We start from the raw sequence: 24,360 nt of genomic DNA, 5'->3' as shown, positions 1-24,360 counted from the left end.
AGGGGCGCCTGGGTGGCTCAGTGGGTTAAGGCCTCTGCCTTCGGCTCGAGTCGTGATCCTGGGGTCTTGGGATCGAGCCCCGCATCGGGCTCTCTGCTTTGCGGGGAGTCTGCTTCCTCCTCTCTCTCTCTCTGCCTGCCTCTCTGCCTACTTGTGATCTCTGTCTGTCAAATAAATAAATAAAATTAAAAAAAAATAATTTAAAAATAACATAACTGGAAGACACTCTAACATAATTTTTTACAAAGCAGTCTAGAGTGTTTTCATGACTGGTCAATTAAATCTCCGCTATGCCACTACTAAGATGCTTGAATTGCATGTAGGCATTTTGAAGAAAGGGATCTAGAGTCTGATTATTATATGAAGCAAAGTTATCAGGTTCTTACTAAATTGCATTGATGGATTATAATGAAAAAGATGTCATAAAAGTAATTTGTATGGGGGAGGAGCAAGATGGCAGAGGAGTAGGAAATCTAAATTTCTTCGGGTCCCAGGAATTCAGCTAGATAGTTATCAAACCATTTTGAACCTACAAACTCAACAGGAGATCGAAAAAAAGAATAGTAGCAATTCTCGGAACAGAAAAGCGACCACTTTCTGGAAGGTAGGACATGCAGAGAAGTGAATCTGAGGTGCTATATGGGAAGATAGACCGCAGCGGGGAGGGGCTGGCTCCCAGGAAGCAGTAGAGCAACGGAGAACAAAATCAGAACTTTTAGAAGTCTGCTCCATGGAGGAACGTCATTCCAGAGGCTAAGCGTGGGGTGGAGTCCTCACGGGGACAGTGTGGTCATAGGACCTGTGGGGGGGGGGGGGGGCCAGAAAGGGCCGGGGGGGCGGGGGGGGGGAGGGCGCCCGGGGGTTGGGGGGGGGAGGCGGGCGGGGGGGGGGGGGGGGGTCACAGAAAGGCCTGGGGTGTCTGAGTACAGCAGAGCTCCCAGGTATTGGAGTGGGAAAGCAGGCTACAGAGAGGAACCGAAGAGTGGGCTCTCAGCTCGGGGTTACCTTAAACCAGGGCTTAGTCAGGCATACCTCATGGAGCAGGGACCCCACAACAGGCAGATCCGGGGAGATGCCATCCCCTCTTCCACTGAGAGGAGCAGTGCAGGAGCATGCTGCAGGAATCTGCTGGGTTTGGAGACTCCAAACAGGGCCATGGGCCAGAGATAGAAATGCTCAGTTACAGGCTGGGCAGTGCAGCCGGAGACCAGGGAGGCGGGAGTGATTGAGCGCTTTTCTCCAGGGTCACTCTGAGGAATGCAGCCCCGAGCTCTTGGCTCCTACCCTGGGGAGACTGGGAGGCCTCCATTTTCATTCCCATCCTCCAGAACTCTACGGAAAGCATTCAGGAAACAAAAGCTACAGAGAACCTGAGCAGATTCCTTAGGCTGCCCCAGCAAAGGCAGTGCAATTCTGCCTCAGGCAAAGACATTTGAGAATCACTGAAACAGGCCCCTCTCCCAGAAAATCTGCAAGAACCTCTGGCCAAGACCAAGTTCACTGATCAATGAGAATTGCAAAACATCAGAGCTATGGGAACACAGCACATAGAATTCATGGCTTTCCCCCAGGATTCTTTAGTCTTTCAAAGTTACATTTTTTAGATTTTCTTTTTTTCTTATTCAATTCTTTTTAAAAATTTCCCCTTTCCTATTTTAACTTAACTATTTTATCAATAACTTTTTAAAAATCTTTTTAAAAAATTTTTAAAATTTTCATTGTTATAGTCATATTTTATCTTTTTTAAAATTTAAAATTTAAAATCTTTTTTAAAAATTTTAAAAATTTTCATTGTTATAGTCATATTTTATCCCTTCATTGTATTTAACCTTATTTTTTATATACATATATGTCTTTCTTTCTTCAAAATTTTGGGATATAGATTCTTCTAACAGAGCAGAACAAACCCTAAATCTAGCATATAGCTTTGTTCTAGTCTCTAGCCTGATCACATTCTCTCCTTTATTTTTCTTTTTTCAACTTATCAATCCTTTTTTTAAAGGGACTTTAAAAATTTTCATCTTATAGTCATATTCCATCCCTTCGTTGTGTTTACCCTTGTTTTTGTATATATATAAGTTTTTTTTCTTTAAAATTTTGGGAGGCATTCTCTCCTAACAGACAAAAATACACCCAAAATCAACTGTGTGGCTCTTTTATATTCACCAGTCTAATTATATACATATATATATTTCAGTGAGGGGGTGGAAAACAATTTACCATGCTAATGGACTTCAAAACAAAGCTGGGGTGGCAATCTTGACATCAGATAAAATAGATTTTAATCCAAAGACTATGGTAGGAGACACTATATCATATTTAAAGGGTCTGTCCAACAAGAAGAGCTAACAATTTTAAATATCTATGCCCCTAACACAGGAGCAGCCAACTATATAAGCCAATTAATAACAAAATCAAAGAAAGACATCAACAACAATACAATAATAGTAGGGGACTTTAACACCTCCTCTCACTGAAATGGACAGGTCATCTAAGCAAAAGATCAACAAGGAAATAAAGGCTTTAAATGACACACTGGGCCAGAGGGACATCACAGATATATTCAGAACATTCCATCCCAAAGCAACAGAATACACATTCTTCTCTAGTGCACAGGGAACATTCTCCAGAACAGATCACATCCTGGGTCACAGGTCTCAACCAGTACCAAAAGACTGGGATCATTCCCTGCATATGTTCAGATCATGATGCATTGAAACTAGAACTCAACTGCAACAGGAAAGTTGGAAAGAACTCAAATACGTGGAGGTTAAAGAACATCCTACTAAAGAACAAATGGGTCAACCAGGAAATTAAGGAAGAATTTTTAAAAAATCATGGAAATAAATGAAAATGAAAACACAACTGTTCAAAATCTTTGGAACACCACAAAAGTGGTCATGTGAGGAAAGTATATAACAATAGAAGCCTTTCACAGGAAACAAGAAAGATCTCGAATATACAACCTAACCCTAAAGAAGCTAGGAAGGGAACAGGAAATAAAGCCTAAACTCAGCAGGAGAAAAGAAATAATAAAGATCAGAGCAGAAATCAATGAAATAGAAGCCAAAAGAACAGTAGAACAGATCAACAAAACTAGGACCTGGTTCTTTGAAAGAATTAATCAGATTGATAACCCCCTGGCCAGACTTATCAAAAAGAAAAGAGAAAGGACCTAAATTAATAAAATTAATAAAATCATGAATGAGAAAGTACAGATCAAAACCAACATCTAAAGAAATACAAACAATTAAATGAACATTTTATGAGCAACTATTCACTAGAAAATCTGACCATCTGGAAGAAATGGATGCATTCCTAGAGACACATAAAACTACCAAAACTGAACCAGGAAGAAATAGAAAACCTGAACAGACCCATAACCAGTAAGGAGATTGAAGCAGTCATCAAAAATCTCCCAATAAAGAAAAGCCCAGGGCCAGACGGCTTCCCAGGGGAATTCTACCAAGCATTTAAAGAAGAATTAATACCTATTCTCCTGAGACTGTTCCAAAAAATAGAAATGGAAGGAAAACTTCCAAACTCATTTGATGAGCCAGCATTACCTTGATCCCAAAACCAGACAAAGACCCCATCAAAAAGGAAAATTACACAGCATCTTTGTTACATCTTTGATGAACGCAGTTGCAAAAATTCTCACCAAAAGACTAGCCAATAAGATCCAACAGTACATTAAAAGGATCATTCACTACAACTAAGTGGGATTTATTCCTGGGCTGCAAGTTTGGTTCAACATCCACAAACCAATCAATGTGATACAACACATTAATAAAAGAAAGAATAAGAACCATATGATACTCTCAATATGATGCTGAAAAAACATTTGACAAAGTACAGCTTCCTTTCTTGATCGAAACTCTACACAGTATAGAATATCAATATCATCAAAGCCATCTATGAAAAATGCACAGCGAATATCATTCTAATGGGGAAAAACAGCTCTAATGGGGAAAAACAGGTCAGGAACACGGCAGGGATGTCCACTCTATTCAACATAGTACTAGAAATTCTAGCCTCAGCAATCAGACAACAAAAAGAAATAAAAGGCATCCAAATTGACAAAGAAGTCAAACTCTCACTATTTGCAGATGATATGATACTTTATGTTGAAAACCCAAAAGACTCCACTCCAAAACTGCTGGAACTCATACAGGAATTCAATAAAGTGTCAGGATATAAAATCAATGCACAGAAATCAGTTGCATTTCTATATACAAATAGCGAGACAGAAGAAAGAGAAATTAAAGAGTCCATCCCATTTACAACTGCACCCCAAACCATAAGATACCTAGGAATAAATCTAACCAAAGAGGCAAAGAATCTGTACTCAGAAAACTATAAAGTACTCATGAAAGAAATTGAGGAAGACACAAAGAAATGGAAAAGCATTCCATGCTCATGAATTGGAAGAACAAATATTATGAAAATGCCTATGCTACTTAAAGCAATCTACACATTTAATACAATCCCTATGAAAATACCATCAATTTTTTTGGAAAGAAATAAAACAAATAATCCTAAAATTTCTGTGGAACCGGAAAAGACCCCCAATAGCCAGAAGAATGTTGAAAAAGAAAGCCAAAGTTGGCGGCATCATAATTCCAGACTTCAAACTCTGTTACAAAGCATTAATCATCAAGACATCAAGACTGGCACAAAAACAGACAGATAGATCAATGGAATAGAATAGAGAGCCCAGAAACAGACCTTAAACTCTACAGTCAACTAATCTTCGACAAAGCAGGAAAGGATGCCCAATGGAGGAAAGACAATCTCTCCAACAAGTTGTGTTGGGAAAATTGGACAGCCACATGCAGAAAAATGAAACCGGACCATTTCCTTACACCACACACAAAAGTAGACTCAAAATGGATGAAAGAACTCCATGTGAGACAGAAATCCTTCTTCTTGAGGGGAGCACGGGTAGCAACCTCTTCAATTTCAGCCACAGCAACTTCTTCCTAGAAACATCACCAAAGGCAAGGGAAGCAAGGGCAAAAATGAACTACTGGGACTTCATCAAGATCAAAACTTTCTGCACAGCAAAGGAAACAGTCAACAAAACCAAAAGATGGGGACACCTGGGTGGCTCAGTTGGTTAAGTGGCTGCCTTGAGCTCAGGTCATGATCCCAGCAACCTGGGATCGAGTCCTACATCCGCTCCTTGCTCGGCAGGGAGCCTGCTTCACCCTCTGCCTCTGCCTGCCTCTCTGTCTGCCTGCGCTCTCTCTCTCTAATAAATAAATAAAATCTTAAGAACAAAACAAAAACAAAAGACAACCGACAGATGGGAGAAAATATATGCAAATGACTTATCAGATAAAGGGCTAGTATCCAAAATCTATAAAGAACTTTTCAAACTCAACACCCACAGAACAAATAATCCAATCAAGAAATGGGCAGAGGGGGACGCCTGGGTGGCTCAGTTGGTTAAGCAGCTGCCTTCAGGTCATGATCCCAGCGTCCTGGGATCGAGTCCCACATCAGGCTCCTTGCTAAGCAGGGAGCCTGCTTCTCCCTCTGCCTCTGCCTGCCATTCTGTCTGCCTGTGCTCGCTCTCTCCCCGTCTCTCTCTGATAAATAAATAAAATCTTTAAAAAAAAAAAAAGAAATGGGCAGAGGACATGAACAGACATTACAGTAAAGACATCCAAATGGCCAACAGACACATGAAAAAGTGCTCAACATTACTTAGCATCAGGGAAATACAAAACTACAGTGAGGGGCTGCCTGGGTGGCTCAGTTGGTTGGGCGACTGCCTTTGGCTTGGGTCATGATCCTGGAGTCCCAGGATCGAGTTCCACATCCGGCTCCCTGCTCAGCAGGGAGTCTGCTTCTCTCACTGACCTTTCTTCACTCATGCTTTCTCTCTCTCATTCTGTCAAATAAATAAATAAAATCTTTCAAATAAATAAATAAATAAAAATAAAAGTAAAAATAAAGAAAAAGATGATTTCTTAAAAACAAAAAAACAAACAAACTACAGTGAGATACTACCTCACACCAGTCAGAATGGTTAAAATTAACCAGTCAGGCAACTATGGGTGTTAGCAAGGATACACAGAAAGAGGAACCCTCCTACACTGTCGGTGGGAATGCAAGCTGGTGCAGCCACTCTGGAAAACAATATGGAGGTTCCTCCAAAAGGTGAAAACAGAGGTACCCTATGACCCAGCAATCACACTACTGGGTATTTACCCTAAAGTTTCAAATGTAGTGGGGCACCTGGGTGGCTCAGTGGGTTAAGCATCTGCCTTCAGCTTGGGTCGTGGTCTCAGGGTCCTGGGATCGAGCCCCGTGGTGGGCTCTCAGAGAGCTTGCTTCCTTCTCTCTTTGCCTACCTCTCTGCCTACTTGTGATCTCTCTGTCAAATAAATAAATAAAATCTTAAAAAAAAAAAATTCAAATGTAGTGATCCGAAGGGGCACGTGCAACCCAATGTTTATAACAGCAATGTCTACAATAGCCAAACTATGGGAAGAGCCTAGATGTCCATCAATAGATGAAGGATATAGAATTTTTTATATATATATATTACAGACATAATAAAACGAAATCTTGCCATTTGCAATGACATGGATGGAACTAGGGGGTATTATGCTAAGTGTAATAAGTCAATCAGAGAAAGACAATTATCATAAGATCTCTCTGATATAAGGAATTTGAAAGGCAGGGCGGGGGATCGTGGGGAGGAGGGAGGGAAAAACGAAACAAGATGGGACCAGGGAGGGAGACAAACCGTAAGAGACTCTCAATCTCAAGGAACAAACTGATGGCTGCTGGAGGGGAGGAAGGTGGGAGGGATGGGGTGGCTGGGTGAGGGACACTGGGGAGGGTGTGTGCTATGGTGAGTGCTATGTATTGTGTTACATGGATGATTCACAGACCTGTACCTCTGAAGCAAATAATACATTATATGTCAATAAAAAATAACAAAAACTAATTGGTAGTCACTGTAAGATGAGTATTCCCATGAACACCTGAGAATCTGATGAAATTATTCTTTAAAAAGTAAACCAGTAGTGGTAACCTACCCTGATGGACTCATTTGCTTATGTAATTTGAGACACAGCCTTCCTCTTAGCTAGATCACCTTTTATTAAATAATTTACCTCCTGATTGATATACAGGCAAAACCCCTCTTTGAATTTGAAAAGAGAACCTTGCTTTACACATGTATGTAAAGTCTGATTGCTGGCTTTTTAATTTATATCAGCCATATAACAAAATATCAGCTTCATTTTAATACAATACAACACATTTCTTTCTGTTGAAGACATGGAGTAGTTTTCACTGTATCTGTGGTTTGTGTAATTATTACAAAAGTTGTATACAAAACCCTCCAATATGCAAAAATTCCAAAATACACTCTGACAGCTAATGCTCTGAAAACACTTTATTACACAAATTACATTCAGATTCTGAAAATAGTGTTCTAACAGTGTAACCATCTAAAAATAAGACATCCCAAAAACACACCAACTGAAGAAGAAAATTAAAAAATGAATTTAAATAGAGACTTTTTTCTTTCCCTCATTGCAATATAATGTTAGTGATTTTAAAAAAATAGAAGGAGATTTAGCAGCTTTGTCCTCATGTAGCACAAAGTTTCTCTTTACTGCCACAGGCTGAGAATGCTGAACAGGAAAGGCACCAAAGACAGACATCGGCAATGGAAGTGCTATTGGGAAAATACTGTGTTCAAGCAGAGAAAGGGGTTATTTACATCTACAGAAGAGTCTCGAAAATGTAAATGAGCAAACCTTCCATCATTAAATTAGTAGTGTGATGGAAGAAGAGAACCGTTTCTCTAGTCTATGTTCAGAGAAGGACAATGGCACTGTTAATGAACTTTTAGGAAACTCCTCAACTAGAAACAGAAGCCAACTCAATCAAAACAAAGGAAATAAAATGTGTCCAGTCCCACACAGACTAGTACAGTTTACAGTTAAATACGCAAAACCCTAAACGTGCTAAAGGGAAAGGAATCTGGGGTTCTTAGAAAATCTCGTGACCCTAAATCAAAGGCGGGTTTTCAGGAGGAAGACAGCGAGGGTGCAGGCAGAGGTGCGGAGTACTCCTCTTCGGACTCACTTCCATCATCCTCGTCTTTCTCTTGGTCGCTTCCCTCGGTGCTAAGGCGGTCAAACCCTTTCCGGCTGTAGCCCTTCCGGCTTGCGAAGAAATTTCCAAGGTTTAAGCCTCCACCGCTCTTTCCTGAAGAAAGCACACAACGACATGGAACTGAGGTCAGGTTTGCACAAATGATTCTCCGTCTTCTTGTGGATTCATTTTTTTTAAAAACATTTTTTTTTTAAAGATTTTATTTATTTGACACAGAGAGAGAGAGAGGGGGATCACAAGTTAGGCAGAGAGGCAGGCAGAGGGAGAGGGGGAAGCAGGCTCCCTGCTGAGCAGAGAGCCCGATGCCGGGGCTCGATCCAGGGACCCTGAGACCATGACCTGAGCGGAAGGCAGAGGCTTTAACCCACTGAGCCACCCAGGCACCCTTTCTTATAGATTCTTAAACGATAAATTAGAAGTTATAATTCCAAAGGGTAGATATTAGTAAAAAACAAAACAAAACAAAAATGTGACAGAGAGATACTTATCCTATAGGGTCAGGAAGATATTACTCCACGCATTTATTAAAATAAATAAGAAAGGGGCGCCTGGGTGGCTTACTCAGTTGGTTAAGCGTCTGCCTTCAGCTCAGGTCATGATCCCAGGGTTCTGGGATCGAGCCCTGTGTCAGCCCTCTGGTCAACAGGGAGTCTGCTTTTTCCTCTTTCTCTCTCTCTCAAATAAATAAAGCCTTTAAAAAATAAAATAAAATAAATAAAAAAGCTCCCCAGGATTATATATGTGTTTGTGTAGGACCACTTCAGATTCATTTTTCAGGATCTCTGGAACTGGCATCCCTCAAGGAGCTCTTCATTTCAATGACTATATGAAAAGGTCATCTTCACTATGACAAGCACTGACAGGCCGACAGGAGTGACAGAAAATTTACTCAAGACAAATGAAGCCAGATAAAAGACAGGCGAAGAAAATTAGATGATACAGAAAGGCATAGCAGAAAAAACCCGAAACCGGGAAATCTGCTGCCAGAGCCACACACTTTGGTTTTAGTTGCTGGTTTGCATTCTGCACTTAACATTGCTGTGCTGCACACGAGGAGTTTAATTTTCCGAGAGAAAATAAGAAATGTCTCCTTGCTCTATAAAGGACATGAGCTTGTTGACTTTGAGCCAAATGTGAAGGATTCCAAAAGGTCACAGGCATACCTCTAAGTCTTCCGAGTACTCTTCCTGAACTTGCCTCAAGTTTGTGTTCAGAATCTGCTAGAAAGAGATGGCACATTTCAAAATGAATCCCAATCGCCCTCCTCAGCCACGGGTTCAACTTTCAAAACAAAATCAGGAATTCATACACAATTAAAAACAGGGCCTGGCTCTTGTCTGTATGCAATTTTAAGGGGGGGGAAGAAAGGCAACATATTCTTGTGATAGTGTCTAAGGGCCAGAGCTGGGTTTGACGCCTGCCTGTGTCCTCACAGCCTGTGCAGTCTCAGTAAGTTGCTTCTCTGAGTCTCGGTTTTCTCCTCAGAGAAAACAGGGATTAATGATGATCCCTACCTATCTGCCAGGTTTAGACGGGATTCTCCATGTGAAGTGCTTAGAACCGTGCCTGGTACACATACAGGACATGCTCAATAAATACTAGTCACTTTTTCTTAGGACAAGATTAAATTACCAAGAATTTATAATAATTTGGAAGCTCTGATTATTATAACTTAGGAGTGTTTGTCTTTGGCTTTAGTCTTTCCATTAAGAACACAACATGTCCTGCTTGAGAAAGCTTTGGATCCATGTAGATCGTTTCTCTTTTTTATAAAAGACTTAACTGAAGGCAAGGACCTGAACATTTTCAACCAAAAAGTTGAAATGGCACTGCCCGTCTCCATGAAGGATGGACCTTCCTTCTTTATTGGGAGGGTTGGGGTGGACCAGGACTCCCAGCCGTCTTTATTTTCATTCTCTATCTCTGCACTTTCCATCCTGGCTTTCCTGAAGGGCTGCCCCCTTCAGGGTTGTGGTCATGGAAGTGAGGCTCGGGGTTCTCCTGTGAAGTCCCGAGCCAGGAGTAGAGGCAGCATCGTGAAAAAAGCTAGCAAGCAGATGACCGTGGAAACGTCATGAAGAGTGAGTGTGGAGAGAAACAGGTAAGAAGGGAAGAGTCTTGCTAAGACTGTTAGGAAGCCAAAAAAATAAGACTGTAAGTTCGATGAGGAGGCAGGGCAGTCCTTAGCTGGCTTTGTATCCCCTGTGCCTAGTACGGTGTCTGTTGTGGAGCTGACACGCAAAGTACGGGCTGAATAAATATGGAAGGTCTTTGAGGAGGGCTCCTAAAAATTCTCACGGGTTGGACAAGCTCTCTCCGGAACAAATGCTGCAAGAGGGTGAGAGGCTGACCTACTTTTAGAATTACACGTATTAGATGGAACCATATAAAACTGCAATTTTTCTAATAAAACATGATTGAGGAATGGTAATTTCCTACGGTGTGACCTGGGTCTCTGCCTTCCCAACACCCTCCTGCAAACTCAGTGTTCTGTAGGAGTGCCACGTCCTGTGTGCTTAACAGCAAACAGGAGAGGCCAAGCCTTCCCGACTCCCTAGTTACTCCTTCTAGGGTGGGTGGATGGCCAACATTCCTGCTACTTGCCCCTGGGCCCTGTGTGTTCCTGATCCTCTGTGTACTTATCACTGCACTTACCACCGTCTATTGTTACCTTGCTACGTCACCTCGTTTATTATGTGTCATCTCTTCTGGGAGCTCCACTTATGGATTCAGTCATTTTTCCAATGACTATTTATCAAAGCCCGAGAGCCAGGAACTGTTACTTGTGCTGAGGATACATGGGTACACAAGCAAACATGGGAGACTCTTGCTTTCAGAAGCTTCCATCTAACTCCGTGAAGACAATGGCTGTGTTTGTCTTTGCCCCCTGCTCACCGCAGTACCATACCCATAACAGGGGCTCAAAAGTTCTTTTTTGAAGAGTTAACTGTATTTTTTTTTCTAGAGCTTTATGGATCGCAGATGAAAAGCAAACCAGTCCTAGAAAAATTTGCTTTCACCACTTATTAAATAGATTCCTCTGTTGTTTTGTTTCTGTGTCCTTTTCTGTGTCAGGGCTTTGCCATGGGCACTGAATCCCTGCCACGGTCGCCTTGGCCTGAAATAGAATCAGATGCTCTTTCTTGATCAAATGCTGCCTCCCACCCTGGCCCATGGATTCCTTCCTAGACGCAGCTGTAGACTCTTGCCTTAGGACCTGAGGATCCAGCCAAGAGACGGCTCCTGAGAGGTGAGAATCTTGGGTTGGATTATTTCTTTGTTTATCTGAATGTCTCGAAAGGAATTCAGCTCCTAGGTCCTATACAATGATGATGATTTCATAAAATACTGTCTCTAGTACTGGACCCTGCCTTGTTTGGTAAAGGAAGGCTGATGGCCTGATTTGTGCCTATTTAAAAACTACCAAATGGTGTATTATAGAAATAGCTGGTTTCTGGAGAAAGTTGAGGTTCAAGACAGGTATCCTCCATGACTTCTTAGGACTTTTGTCCTTTATTATCAATGACTGTTCCTCGTAGTCATTGGTGGTATTAACTGAGCACTTACAATGGGACAGAGACTGTGATAAATGCTTTCTGTTTATCATTTCATTTAATCCTCACACAATCTCATTGAGTTTTTTTATTCCCACTTTGTAGGTGAGGAAACTATGGCTTGGGAAGATTAAGTAACTTGCCCAAGGTCATGCAGCTAGGAGCTAAAGCCAGGGCTAGGAGGGGAAAAGACAACTCCCAAATGCCTGACCCAGGTATTTTGAGAAGTGGGCCTGTTTCTAACACCAAGGATCTCCTCCTTCCTGACCCTAATTTATACTGACTACTTATCTGCACAGTTTTGTATGGAGACATTAACTGGGCTTACGCCAATTGTTAAAAGGCAGTATTAAAGGTTACATTTTAATCTAACTATCCAAATTTCTGAGGCTTCAGATACCTTCCTACAATGATACTAACTGCAGACAATATATGGAACATACATAGTAACACCAAAAAAGGCAGAGAGCACTTAAAAAAGAAAAAACAATGGTTGTACTGTAGGCAAAAAAAAAAAAAAAACACTGAAAAAAATCAAGACAAGACTTTGAGGATAATTAGGCCAAACACTCTTTTCAAAGGTAGGTTCTAAGTTCAAGGGGCTCATTTTACTTGCCTCCAAAGGCCTTTGATTTTTTCCACCGAATATATAAGGCAATGGCCAGCAGGACAACCACCGGAATAACCAGAAGGGTTGTAATGAGAACAATGGGCACTCCCAAGCCCGGCTCTTTGGTCAGTTTCTGTTTCTCTTGCATCTTCTGCAACTCTGTGGAGGCGGGTTTGTTCTCCATTTTGGTTTCAACAACTGCCTCGGATTCTTCGGGGAAAGAAGAGTTCACAATATTCAACTGACTCAAAGACTCCAAAACCCTCGCGCCCACCCCTACCCAGGCAAATCAACAACTGCTCATAAAGAACTTGTTGAGGTCAATGCATGTAGGGGTTCACATTTCAGTATCTGAATCTACCAAGCTACCAGGCCACAATTAGCTGTTGTGATTAGTACTTTCCACTCAGTGGTTTTGTACCTCTAAATTGGTTTTCTTTGAGTCGGCCCTTTGTTTCCTCTTGAGCGAGAATTCCATAAAAGAGGTATCTTCCTTTTGCATTTTTTTTCAAGGTTGAAATTAACAGGCAGCAATGACGCAGGGCAAAGACCTGGTGTGCGTACTGGAGTTACATAAATCTGAACCGAAATCCCAGTTCGCCTACAGAACTAGCTGTGTAACTTTGGGCAAGTTACTTAAATGGTCTGGGCCTTCTCAACCTCATCTGTAGAACTGTGACGATACAAAAACACCTCCTTCGTAAAACTGTTGAGTGTCAATGCTTATCTTAGAAAAGGTGCTTAAGAAATCTCTTTCCTTGACTCTTAAGTTTTTGAATCTTGTTAATGTTCAATGAATTACTGATATATCACATGCATAGTTGCACACATTAACTCTAGGATTACAAACTGGAAAAATAACCTTTTCAGTTTCTTTTATACAGTTTCCAGCAAGTCATGAGGGCACACAGATGTATGGTACATCCTATTGCTATTGATGAAAATAGTTTATAGAACAATTCTCTGATATTGATCAGCATTGGGCAGATATTGGGCCTAAAGTGCTTTTTGGGAACTGATACAATGACCATATAAGCTGCTTCAGGGATTTTAATAACTACTGACTTGAAAATGAGGTTGAGCCTTGCGATGTTCTTGCCCTCCCAAAGCACATACGTGTACTTGTACAAAAACCATAGTGTGCAAGGCCAACAGTTACAACCACATGTTTGCCCAAAGGCTCACAAGATTTCTGGAAGTTCAGTTTTTCGGTGTGCCCTTCTGCCCTACGATACAGAGTGTATCACATGGCCTCAGGGAACTTCTGACCAAGTGGCAGGAATAGGTGGTTTAACACTCTCAGAGCATCTTGGGTTAATGTTTATCATTAGAAATGTCCACTTCCTGGACATTTCTCCAAGGAAGCATTTCTCAAACTACTCAGGACACTATAAACACAATTTGTGACGCACACATACGGCAGATCCCCGTTTTTACTTCCATGTTGTTCCGTCATGGTCTCAATGATATCTCCTGAGCACTTGCACGGTTTCAGGCAATATTCTCATTTAATCATTACACCAAGCCTATAAGTAGGCACTGTTAGTATCACCATTTTACAGTGGCTTCATAGCTCTCATTTCCTTTCCCACACTATGGTGAAGGGCAAACCATTATTCCTCTTCTGTGTCCACTGGCGTGGCTCTTGAAACTTCAGCAGGAGAGAAGGAAAGGGATTGGTTTATAGGTTTAGAAGGCTTACATTTAACCTGTCTAGAGCTGTTTCCAAGAGGAATGTTAAGTTTGATTCTCACTCTCCCTGCCCACGAACTGTTGTGTCTTTTTCTTCATTACTGTGGAAGAGACATACAAATTGTTCTGTTTTATTTAAGCTCCTTCTATACTTCTGTAGGAAAGTAACAATAAATAGAGGATAGGATTAAAAAATAGAACAAAGGTGTAGCTTGGTAGTAAAAAACTCATTGTCTTGAAAGGATTTGTTTCTACAGGAAGGTGACTATCACCAGAGGAATTACAGCATTTTTGTCATTCATGGTTTACCTACACCAAAGACAATGGCTGTACCAGAGGATATCTAGTTTCCTTTAGGAGGCAGAGCTAGGACTGGGCTCCAGTAAAAGGAAACAAGAACTAGGAAGCAGGTGGCAGACTAACTAACGGAATTGGTTTAGCATTCACAGAGAGCGTACTGAGAAGGCGGTAAGCGGTAATGAACTTGCTAAGGTACACACTCTGCACTTTAGAAATTCTCGATTCCGACACTCCTGGTTCTCTAAGTGTCATCTACTAAAAATGCTTGAACATTCTCACTTTTGAAACCCACCGAAGTACACTTAGATTTTTCAAAGATACTCTACATTTTAAAGAAAGAGGGTAAAACGTTTAAATTTCCCAGTCTTAAAAAAAAAAAAAAGCAATATTGTTGTTCTTTCTCAGGAACCTTTATAAGTGGAGTAAAAAGTCTGACAAATAGTTATGATTTACGATTCTAGGAATTTCACTCAAAGCATTAATAATTCAAAATTCTTCCACTTTTTCTCTTATCTGAAATTCTTTAAAAATTCTTTAATTAGGGGCGCCTGGGTGGCTCAGTGGGTTAAAGCCTCTGCCTTCGGCTCGGGTCCTGATCCCAGGGTCCTGGGATCAAGCCCTGCATTGGGCTCTCTGCTCAGTGGGGAGCCTGCTTCCTCCTCTTTCTCTGCCTGCCTCTCTGCCTCCTTATGATTTCTGTATGTCAAATAAATAAATAAATCTTTAAAAAAAATTCTTTAATTAAAAATTAAATTCTTTAATTTGGAGCATCCCTGATGAAGGAACAGTGAAGAAGCTCTAACATTGGCTAGAACCTGGGGCTTCTGGAAGTTAGAGAGTTCCTTATATGACGTTTTCTATCATCTAAGATGCCAGCCGTATTCCACTAAAAACAATGTCTTCAAACAAGCTCTTCTGGTATCCTTATAGATACTTGGAAATAAATATAATTTTGAAAAGCAGATGTATAGGAAGTTGGGGTTTTTTTTTTTTTTTTTCCTTCTTTAAGCACTGAATTTAGACAGGGAAGCTAGGTGTATTCTTATGTGAGCTCACACATAGAGGCATGGGCCTATTTCTTTCCCCTTTCCCCTGGAGAGAGGGGGAGAAGTCCAGAGACCAGTGGGAATTCGAAATTCGAATAACTCAGACAGTAAAGGAGAGACATTCTTAATACACGAACCCAGCAATTACTACCCAGTTCATTACAGACAGAACTGAAGGCTGAAGATCTTAGATGGCCTACTAGCCAGTAACAGGGAAAGTGCATATGGCACCAATGAGATTACTTTCTCCTTCATTCCTTCTTTTCTTCCCTCCCTCCTTCCTCTCTCTTTTTTTTTTTTTTTCCTTTAATGCCATGTGCTTCCCTTATAATGTATTGTTCTCTAAGGCCTAAGATACTAACTGCACTAGGGAGTTTCTTTTTGTTTTATTGAGACTGATTCACCATCATCATCTTTTATTTTGGGGAGGGAGGAGGGAAGGCTATGATTTTGGTGGGACATTGGCATAGCGGTTGGTCCCTAGCAACTTCATTTGAAAATCCTTTTCCTAAGTTTTTGATCATCACAAGTTCTCTTATCCCTGCACCTCCTTGTGAACACAACACTGGTTCCAAAACACTGTTATGATTCATCAGTTCTGTGACCATTCACAGTGGAGGCAAGTGTCATGAGAGGTTGCTCAAAGTTCGAAATTTATAAGGCTGTTCAATCTGGGATGTTTGTCCCTCTCTTTTGTAAGAAGTGGTTTAAGTTAAACTTCCAGATTTTGATAAAAGACAAACTTTTGGGGATTTAGCAAGATTTTTATTCCTTTCTGTAACAAGAAAATCATCTTAAAAAAAGAAAGACTTAATGAGAGTCATATGGGTTCAAAGAGGACTGGAACAAACCATTCGCATCTGGATATTCCTAGTTATTAAAATGGGACTGTCATAACAAGATACTTCAAGAACATTTACTATTTGAACTCCTGTGTTCTTCCACAAGGCTGGGAGGTTTTCTGACCAAACGCAGTCACCGATGCGCAATGAGTGAGGATAGAGGAAATGGCCTGGGGAGAACCCTGTTCATCCTTCATTATTGGCCAGGCAAAAAGAGGTCAATGTGGTTGAGCTGTTCTCAACAAGTCATGCATTATAATCTAAGATTCTTTTTTGTTAGTGGGATTTGTTTAAACAGAAATGGTTTGAGGCCACTCTGAAATCCCAGAGATCTCAGAATAAACTTCAACCATCCCCAATCTGTAGCTCTGGGAAGAACTTATGGTAAATGAATTGGTGGTATTCATCTCTCCTGAGTAGCATAAGAACAGTGGTTAAGAGCACAGGCTTCGGTGCCAAACAAACTGTGATTTAAAGTCTGGCTTTGCCACTTACTATCTCAATAGTAATTCTGATCTTCAATTTCCTTATACATAAAATGGGGATAATAGCAATTATCATACGGTTGGTGTAAGGAGTTAATTTAGTAATTCTTGTATAGCTCATTTTTTGTGCTCCATAAGTGAGAGCGCTTACTAATAATAATATCTTGATTTGAGAACAAACAACTCACCAATAATTCTATATGTAACGATTACAGAAAAATAGAGGATTGGGTACTCTTTGCTATGGGTGTGGTATGAATGTCACTTAATAGAGTTACCTGGGAATCTCTGCAAGTGCCAAACAATACTATTGTTTGTATTATCTTACCCCTCTCAACCTTAAGCAGGCTATATTCTCTTATCTGCCTACATAAAATCCCTAAACTCCCTCTTGGTTCTTGCCTCTCTGCATCTCTTTCCACCTGCTTTCACGAGAAAGGAAAACAAGTAAGCCTAGGGTTAGGTCTGAATATGTAGGTGGATCATTTGTAAATGGATTTGTAGGTGGATCATTTGTAAACTAATAATGGAATCACTTTGCTACTTAAACATTAGGAGCGCTTTTAGTGAGTTCTTAATTTCACATGACCAGGTCAAAACCCTGCAGATAGGAGAACATGTACAAATATAAACTGATCCTTGGAAAGGGAGAAAACAGTTCTACTGGGAAGCTAGCGATTGCTTACCAGTGGCTAAATTCCATTTCCTGTTCCTGACAGTATATACTAAAGTTATACTTATTTGTATATATCCACAGGTATGTACACACACACACACACTCCTTATAGGTTATAAGTCTCTTGAAGTCAGGCCCAGCTTCATTTCCCTCAAGCCCATTATAGTGCCCTGTACTTAGATGGCCCTCAGTAAATGTTGGGGGAAAGTGGTACTTAGATTGGAGCTTAGGGAGCAGCTCATCTTTTTAGGCCCCTAGCTCAGTAACTCACTCATTTAGACTAGAGCCCATTAGGGAAGGCCTTTTCCAGTATACTGGATGGTATTTTTCCGCTTGCCTGAGGTTAACGTACTTCTTAAAGTGACTGACTTCCTTTTTTTCTCCCTGAATGTCTCTGGCCCACTTGTTACAGAATCACTTTCTATAATCTGAAATCAGTGAATCTGAGCTCATTATCAATACTCCATTTATCAGAGGAAACAGTGGCAACATGCAGGTTTAAAGGCTCAGTACACAGTAGAAGTTATGGAAGATTTACCAGATTATATTATATTTTTAGTCTGGTCATTTTTTAAGTGCAGTGAGAGTCATAGAAGAATTCAGCACAAATAGCTTGGGTTTCAGAGTCATAACAGACCAACCTTTGGTTTCCTGGACCTCAATGCCAGCCTTTTTAACTGATCGATGTTCCATTTCTGTAACAGCACAGCAGAGGAAAAAGAAAATCAGAATGTCCAAAAAAAAAACCAAAAACCCTAGAAAACTTATTTCTGACATTAATTTTGCTCAGTGGAAAATATTTCCTTAATTCATCAAAGCCATTATCATATTACAAAAGAGTTTAAGACAAACCACTGATTAAGTGCCAGGCCCATGAATCCTGGATAAAATCTCCTAGCGAAAACTGAACTATTTCTAAACTCTTCATATTTAAAGTGAGGTTGTCCTTGTGGACTTCATGATAATGTATTATTTCTGAAATATCAAGTGGTTCTGTTTTCATGTGGACATCTAGGCTGCTTACTAATTCTGCCATGTTTGATCACCAGTCTTCTAGCTCCCATAAATAGACTTGACTAGTTAAATACCAGAATGCAAATACAGGAGACATTCGTGTAGCCTCTGATGGCAGTCTTACTGTTTTAGAAGTACTATTTCTCAGATTTATTATTCAGGTGCATTTTGGATTACACAGAGGGTTCTTCTCTTTCAAAGCTGAATGCTATACTGCAGCACTTCTCAGCGTGGGAAGCCTTTCCAAAATATACACTTTTTATCCCTCCTCTTCTTTCTATAGATCTTGTGTAGGGTCTGGCCATGTGTGTTATGAAAGTCCTCCCCATTGGACTTGGATATGCATCTCTGTTGAGTACAGAGCACGAGGGTGGTCTCAAGAGCCTTAGATCAGAATCTTAGTGAGTTTAAGTATCACCTTGCTTCCTGTGAAATGAAGGTGCGGGATAGATTTCTGAGGTCTTTTCTAGCTTGAAAGTTAGTCATTTTTTTAATTCTTAAAAACCTGGGCTCAGTCTTGGAATTGGGAATTGTCCATCCCTCTCTTTGCTTTCCTGTCTGCCTATACCCTCTGGTTCCTCTTTGAGGAGGTAGTTGGGGGAAGGCTGCACTTGCATGGGGAACGGGAAGCTATTGCTGGAGTGGAATAGGCCACGCATACTTCTGTGCACTTGACCTTAACCGGGTCCTTATTACATAATGGCAAAAGACACTCAAAGGACAATTGTGAAGATCGCAGTTACCAAATTTACTTGGATTCGAAGATCTGTGTGATATCTGATTAAAGTTTTTTGGGCTCCTGATTTTACTTTTCTTTGTTAAAACTTACATTTTTTTCTTTGCTGTAACTTTTACTTTCCCTTTTTATAATTAGTATTTATTGTCATCAATTCCAAATGTCCTTATTATTTCTCTATCTAAAATTGCCTGCTGCTGCTCCTGACACCTCAGATTTACCATTCCTTTCCTTAACTCCATCTTCTCCTATGGTTCGACTCTGCCATATTTTAAAAGCATCTCTGGACTTTGGGTTTTGTGGCCCATTAAGCATTTATTATGGTTGAATCTAGAAAGCGTATTTTTTTTAGTACAGTATCAGAGGGTAGGTTAGAATACTTTTGCAAGAATTAAAAATAATGTCCAAATTGCAATTAGAAAATCCCCAAACTAGCTGGCTTGGTCCCAAGAGAGAAACTCTTCTGTCCCCAGACATACTTCTGAGTTACATGAAATAAGTTTGGTATTTTGAACAAGCTACAGTCTAAAGGGAAAACACAGAGTGCTTCCTGCTTGGGGTAATCTGTGTCTGACACCGAGGTTGGCCCTCCTCGATGCTCAGCAGCTACTCAGAGCTGAAGAGCCACATGGGAAGTGATACCAGCATGGAAGCCAATCAGCCCTTCTGCTTTGCCAAAGCCCTCATCTCCCTCTGGAACAAAGTTGGAATTAACGCTGGCTTTCAACATAACAGACATTACTCCAGGCATCAAGAATTTCCTGTGGAGTATCTGTGGAAACAAGGGGATAACTGCCAGGTGGGGGCGGGGGGAAGCTGTTTCTCTCTACTTTTTAAAAATTAATTTAATCCCTGAAATGAAACCGAACAGGTCTTTTAACAACTGCCAATTACAGTTTGATTTCCCACTCCTATCAGAAAAAAGAGAAGGAAATGCAAATATTTTTTTCCACATGCTCGGAGGCAATAAAGCTGAGGGAAGCGGTGCCTGGGTGGCTCAGTGGGTTAAGCCTCTGACTTCGGCTCAGGTTATGAGGATCAGGGTCCTGGGATAGAGCCCCACATCTGGCTCTCTGCTCAGCAGGACGCCTGCTTCTCTTCCTCTCTCTCTCTCTGCCTGCCTCTCTGCATACTTGCGATCTGTCTGTCAAATAAAATCGTTGGGAAAAACAAAAAAAAAGCTGAGGGAAGATATGGACAGGAATACTGTCAACACCATACTTTCAGTCAAGGTGAACTTCCAGACGGTGTTGGTGTGAGCGTCTCCAACGTACACGGTCCCGTCTCCGGACGCAGCAATATCGTGAGGCATGTCAAAGTGCTGCCGAGAGAAGAAGCACATACGAGGGGGGTGAGCCTCTCCTTGAATTCTTTGGGAAAAGGTGGGAAAACAAAGCAAAGCACACAATAAAACAATAAGCCTGTTAAACAAATCAAACAAACTATAATTCCATCCAGATCCCTTTAGGCCAGGAAGAGACATTCACTCACTCATTGGGCATCGACTCCATGACGTATAATTCTATCCACTGGAAAATGCGAAGGGACCCTCAGCACTGACTTTCAAGTCTTTTAAAAGTGAACATTTATGAAATTACTGTTTTCCAGTTTTGTTTACTCGGTGTTCCATTAGCTACCTATTTATTTGTACTTTTGCCTTCATGTTTCTTTTTTCTTTTTTCTTTTCTTTTTTTTTGTTAAAGATTTTATTTATTTATTTGACAGAGAGAAATCACAAGTAGATGGAGAGGCAGGCAGAGAGAGAGAGAGAGAGAGAGGGAAGCAGGCTCCCCGCTGAGCAGAGAGCCTGATGCGGGACTCGATCCCAGGACCCTGAGATCATGACCTGAGCCGAAGGCAGCGGCTTAACCCACTGAGCCACCCAGGTGCCCTCTTTTTTCTTTTAATCACTATCACATTTGCCTGTTTTAATCTACACAAGTAAAAAAAAAAATGATGGAGCCTTAATTTTTGTTATTATTCCCATCAAGCTATCATACGCTTCGTGAAAAACTACTTATACATTTCTGATGAGAAGAGTCACTTCAAAGATTCGGGCATTCAGACTACTTCTGAAGTGCATACCAGAGACATGTAGCGGTGTAGGGATTCTTTTCTCTGACACCAAGGCTTGCAGTGTTTTCAGTCAGCAAGAGGAAACAAATTGAGTGTTACCCCCAAGTACATCTTGGGCTTTTTCTTTTCTTTTCTTTTTTTTACCTATTTTAGATATTCAGTGTTTCAACAGGTCTTTCTTCATGACATTCTTCCATTTCAAATCACCACCATCTCAGTCATTAGGACATAAGAGGAGAGAACTTTTTGTGACTTTCAAAAGGCCACCAAAGTAGTTCTTGGAAGAGCAGCCTTAAAATGTTGTGCTGCTGCCATTTCTGTCTGGCACGTGAAGCTTTCAAAGGTGCCAGGTGGCCACCCATTGGCAGGACATGGATGATTTTTTTTCACTGTTGAGGCTCACCGGCCTGTCTGAGTTCTCAAAAATATGACCAGTGTGTATGAACAGGAGGCACATCCAGACTCTAGTCTTGTGAGGTAGCACCTGTCCACTCTGGTGTGCTGACTACAAAGGGCACTCATGAAGCAAACTACTGTTCTTAGCTCCCTTTAGGTGAGGCAGAATACTCACTGTGGAGATACTGTTCTTTGAAAGTCATCAACAGTTTGTCACATTGAAAAGAGCAATGAGGGGCATCTGGGTGGCTCAGTGGGTTGGGCCTCTGCCTTCGGATTGGGTCATGATCTCAGGGTCCTAGGATTGAGTCCTGTATCAGGGTCCCTGCTCAACTGGGGTCCTGCTTCCCCCTCTCTCTCTGCCTGCCTCTGCCTACTTGTGATCTCTCTCTCTCTGTGTCAAATAAATAAATATAATCTTAATAAAAAAAAAAAAGAAAAGAAAAATGAGACAGCCATGCCAAGGAGGCTCATTCCTTCATACTATCAAATGAGCTGTGACAAATGTGCTTGAGAACAGAAAGCCAGAAAACAAAATGTTGCCTTGTTGATCTCACAAGCCAGTCATTAAATGTTCATCTTCATTTTGGGTTCAGCTAAAAGGTGGCAACAGGCTTGCAAATTACAGGAAGTTCCTCTTCTGTACCAAAATATGTTCTTAGAAACCAATTTGCAAAACATATGCTTGTAAAGTGCTTCATATTTCTTAATAGGAAAAATAATATAATAGAACAAGGTGGGGGAGAAATGTGTGAATTATTCGTTGGCCAAAGATTTTGCTTTAAATAAATCACAATATGTCATCAATGCAAGGCCACAATAACAATAAACCTCTACCTGTGGCTCTCAAACAGATCCAGGGAGCCCAGGTTCTGTTGGAAATATTCTGTGGCCATTAGGGGGCTCAGGAGGAGGATAGTGGAGAGGACTTTGGGACCTCTATTCCTACTGCAGTCAGAAGCATTCAACTGTAATATTTTTAATGAACTTTTCTACTCCTTTGTGTCATTTGTAAACTCTTCTGAGGTTTCTCTTCTCTTCTGTTTAGGTACCCCTCCCTAACAAAGTCAAACTAACAAGAGAAAGAAGAATGACACCAGAAGCCCTGGGGCATTTCGTGACACAGCCCAAGGCAACTTGCTCTCAAAATCTTATACTTCTTCTTAAAAATTCATAGGAAGGGAGGCCTGGGTGCATTAAGCCTCTGCCTTCTGCTGCTCAGGTCATGATCTCAGGGTCCTGGGATCAAGCCCCACATGAGGCTCTCTGTTCAGCAGGGAGCCTGCTTCCCCCTCCCTCTCTGCCTGCTGCTCTGCCTACTTGTGATCTCTCTCTCTCTCTGTATTCAATAAATAAATAAAACCTTAAAGAAATTCATATGGGATTTGTGTTCTCAGTATCATAACTATGTTGTTTTAACACCAAATAATGTTTAAATTTTACATTACGTCACATAGTTCTCTAAGAATTTGCACCAAGTTATGTCGTAGTTTAACGTATCCCTTGATATACCAATGCGCCCCTCAGGGGATTAAAAGGTTAAATGCATTTTAGGGTCTACAGACCTGTATAAAATCCAGCTGTGCTCTTACTCTTTAGCTTTGGATAAATAATTGTATTTATGTGAAACTTTGAGCTCGAATCCTGTCAAATATTATAAATTTTAATCTCCATTGTTAAGGCTGGAGAGACAACATGAATCTGGGCTTACTGGTTTTTTTTCTTTTCTTTTTGGGATGGAGGGGCAGGGATCATTCCCTTCCCTATGAGCTGCCTTGCAAAAGAAAGAAAGAAGAAAAAAAACCAGGATGTGAAGGATGTGTATGCAAGCAGTTGTTAGGGACTACAGCCTCTCTTGTGATTATGGGGAGAAGAAAGTGGGAGCTAACTATGTATCTTTTGCCCTCATACATTTTTGATACCGTCTGAGAGAATGAGAACCATCCTCTTTATCGTCCTATTGTCTCAGCCTCCCTGCATTGACATAAAAACGGAGCTCATACGTATAAACTTTTCTGAAGAATGTAATAGAAGAGGGAGAACTAAAGTACCCAGGGAGTAAGTGGTAGACAGGCACACAGAGAGGCGCAGACACATTATGTAAAACTTGACTTTCCATTTGAAGGTAGAAATCTCTTCTTACATAGGAGTCAATATACCATATGATTTCCTTCACCCCAATTTAAGCTTTGTGATGATAATGTAATTAAATGGCAATTCTGAGAGATTCATAGACTGGTTTTCGTTTACTGAGTCAACACAAAACAAATTTCTATATTTTGGTGCACTATCAAGTCTTATGTATTGAAAGGAAAAGCAAATTCACCTTGCAATTAGACTGTCTTTATAAGTGGGCTGTACTGACTTACATATTATGACTTATTCATTGTTGAATGTCTGGTGAATGCTAATGTTTAGGTATAATGCCTTCTGAGGTTTTCATTCATGGCGGTTCATATGAGAATAAAGCTCATTTAGAATTTAGCTGCTTAATAGCACACAGTTTTGCTTTCTTGATGCATATTTGAATTAAAAGTTAATGTCCTGGTTGACACAGTATATTGTCATTAAAAGAAAAGCCAAGGCAAATACCGCACTAATACAAAGCGAAGACATGAAAGTTAAATCTGTCATTGTATCAATAGATATGAGGAAGTTAACCCAGAGAGGCAAAACAATGAAGATCAGATAATCAGTAAAGATCTGAAACACTACTGAAGTAAAATAGATATGATCAATGTAATGAATTTCTTTCCTCACTGCTTTTCAGATGAAATAGAGTGAAAAG

General features: G+C 40.7%; 1 protein-coding gene across 19 annotated transcripts in view; it reads right to left on the bottom strand.

Moving 5' to 3' along the window:
• Positions 1–7,399: 7,399 nt before the first annotated feature.
• Positions 7,400–24,360, bottom strand: part of PAM (peptidylglycine alpha-amidating monooxygenase) — a 155,173-nt gene continuing 138,212 nt past the window's right edge. For 4 of the 19 annotated variants that reach the window (XM_059418296.1, XM_059418308.1, XM_059418299.1 and 1 more), the window contains 5 exons: positions 20,322–20,421; positions 17,992–18,045; positions 12,316–12,519; positions 9,309–9,365; positions 7,400–8,238 (listed from right to left, as the gene is read on the bottom strand). In XM_059418296.1, coding sequence (XP_059274279.1) covers positions 8,057–8,238; positions 9,309–9,365; positions 12,316–12,519; positions 17,992–18,045; positions 20,322–20,421 — 597 coding nt within the window. In that variant the 3' untranslated portion in view covers positions 7,400–8,056. The remainder of the gene's footprint in view (positions 8,239–9,308; positions 9,366–12,315; positions 12,520–17,991; positions 18,046–20,321; positions 20,422–24,360) is intronic. The other 15 variants (XM_059418297.1, XM_059418300.1, XM_059418311.1 and 12 more) reach the window with 5 other exon arrangements.

This window comes from Mustela nigripes, chromosome 12, assembly GCF_022355385.1.
Source record: "Mustela nigripes isolate SB6536 chromosome 12, MUSNIG.SB6536, whole genome shotgun sequence".
Lineage (NCBI taxonomy): Eukaryota > Metazoa > Chordata > Mammalia > Carnivora > Mustelidae > Mustela > Mustela nigripes.
This window is presented reverse-complemented; position numbering and strand designations above follow the sequence as displayed.